The following is a 2,235-nucleotide window of genomic DNA, read 5'->3' as shown; positions in this document are numbered from 1 at the left end:
TTTTTCCCCCCCCCCCCCCCCCACAATGTATAAAAATAAATTGCATTAGAGGACAATCAGATGTTGGGAGTTTACATTATATCTTTAATTAAAAAGTCTTAATACTTAATTTGTGTAAGAAAGCCTTGAAATGTTTACCAATAACTTGCAAAATTTTGTAAAGATATGCATACATTATCAAAAATCATAGTATAATTAATCTCTTAGATACTGGTTATGAGCTGGTTGGAAGAGTTAACAAGAAATTATGTTATTGGATAAATCATGCCAAATTAGTACATAAACCCATAATAGACAAAAAGAATAGTAAGGCTCTGAAGAAAAAGAAAAAAGTGGAAGGAAAAGTATATACAAATAGATATCTTGGTATTTAACTGAAATCCTAACATGACACACACAATAATCAGTTTGTGCAGGTGTATTGGCCCTTATCCCAGCATTTTTGAAAGCAGTGATGTTATAAATTGTGTATGCAAGGCATGGCTGCCCCTTTTGTGCAATCTGCATCTATAAACAAGATCTAGGTAAGATTGACCAGTTAATTCTTCATGGTAGTTAGAAGAAGAAGAAGAGGTAAGTAATAAATAAGAATGATTGTTATTATTATTATCATAATAATAACTAGTAATGAGTAAATAATTTGTGAAAATGCTGGATGAAGGCTCTATATAATTGAACAAATTCATTATTTTGTGCATCTTGTTAGGATTTCAGTTATGCACCAAAATTTATATTTGCATATGTGCATGGTCTTAAATTTTACTTGTTTCTTTTCTTTATCTTCACAGTTTTACTCTGTGTTTTGTATTGATTTTCATGTGACCAAATAAAATGCAAGAGAAGCTGATATTTTCAGTTTTATTTTCTTAAAAATATTTGGTGGGAATAGAAAGATTCATTCAAGATAAAAATATGCTTGCATATTTGACCACATAAGTGTGATTGATTTCTGAGACAACAATATAGAAAAGTGAAGATATTAATCTAAAAATCTTTGAGTATGTGTGTAATATTTCATATTTTTTATATAAATATATATATATAACTTTTTATTTATTTTTAGATCAGATATAATTCAGACTGGGGTTCTCATCAGTTGGCCCTTATAGTTCCTTTCCGAGATCGTTTTGAAGAACTGCTGGTTTTTGCTCCTTACATGCAGAATTTTCTTAATGAACAAAAAATAAAACACAAAATTTTCATCATCAATCAAGTTGATCAACACAGGTAATATAATTATTGAAAATATAGCAATATGTAGAGGTATCTGATGGTGGCTTTAAAACTTAATAAACATATAGTACTGTGCAAAAGTGTTAGGACAAAGTCAAAAATTATATTTCAGGCTACTTTCAAAGAACAATGGAAGGTAAATCACAGGTGAAACATAACATTTTTATTAATTTTCATATTTAGTACAACAGAAACTCAGTGGAAGTGCTTGAGTTCAGCAAACAGTAAATATTTTGTGTCCCTCTTTTGCTTTAATAACTGCAGACTTTTGGGATTTTACTCCAAATGTCTCTAATATATTCCCATAAAGTTCCTTTGGAAGTACCTTTTAATTTGTCAAGTTTTTGATCTATTTAAATCCCAAATCTGCTAAATTGGGTTGAGATTAAGGCTCTGTGGGGGCCATTGCATCATTTGAATGACTCCAGCAGCTTCTTTCTTAGCTAAATAATTTCTACATAGGTTGATGAGTGTTTGGGGTCATTATCTTCTTGGTATTAGAATCCTTTACCAATAGTACACAAACCACTGGGTATACTATGACGGATCAGTATCTGATGGTACTTGGGCTGGCCCATTATTCCATCTATTTTGCAAATAGCTCCTATAGCCTCAGCGGGAAGACACCCCCAAACCATTGCACTGCCTCCTCCATGCTTCGTGATAGGTACTATGTGTTGAGGTAAGTATCTTTCATCTTTCTTCTGTCAGACGTACAACCTATGCTTTAAACCAAATATTTCAAGCTTGGACTCATCCATTCATAACCTCCTTTTCCAATTATCAACAGTACAGTTTCTGTACTTTTTAGCAAATTTCAGTCTCTTGACAATATTTGGAGATCGAAGTAGAGGTTTTTTAACTGCTATACGACCAAATATTTCATTCTTGTTGAGTCTTCTTGATACTGTAGATCTGGACACTTTTCCGTCATTTGGTACATGGTCGTTTATTTCATGCTAGAGATCAGTGGCAGTCTTCCTTCTGTCCTGAAGGCTGCAT

At 32.3% G+C, this 2,235-nt stretch overlaps 1 protein-coding gene across 2 annotated transcripts in view; it reads left to right on the top strand.

The window, feature by feature from the left end:
* The window catches only part of LOC106462042 (beta-1,4-galactosyltransferase 7-like), a 47,373-nt gene that overhangs the window by 17,851 nt on the left and 27,287 nt on the right, over positions 1-2,235 (top strand). For both annotated transcript variants that reach the window (XM_022389165.1, XM_013921915.2), the window contains exon 3: positions 1,064-1,227. In XM_022389165.1, the coding sequence (XP_022244873.1) occupies positions 1,064-1,227 (164 nt within the window). The remainder of the gene's footprint in view (positions 1-1,063; positions 1,228-2,235) is intronic.

This window comes from Limulus polyphemus, unplaced genomic scaffold (assembly GCF_000517525.1).
Source record: "Limulus polyphemus unplaced genomic scaffold, Limulus_polyphemus-2.1.2 Scaffold1080, whole genome shotgun sequence".
In the NCBI taxonomy this organism is placed as follows: domain Eukaryota; kingdom Metazoa; phylum Arthropoda; class Merostomata; order Xiphosura; family Limulidae; genus Limulus; species Limulus polyphemus.
This window is presented reverse-complemented; position numbering and strand designations above follow the sequence as displayed.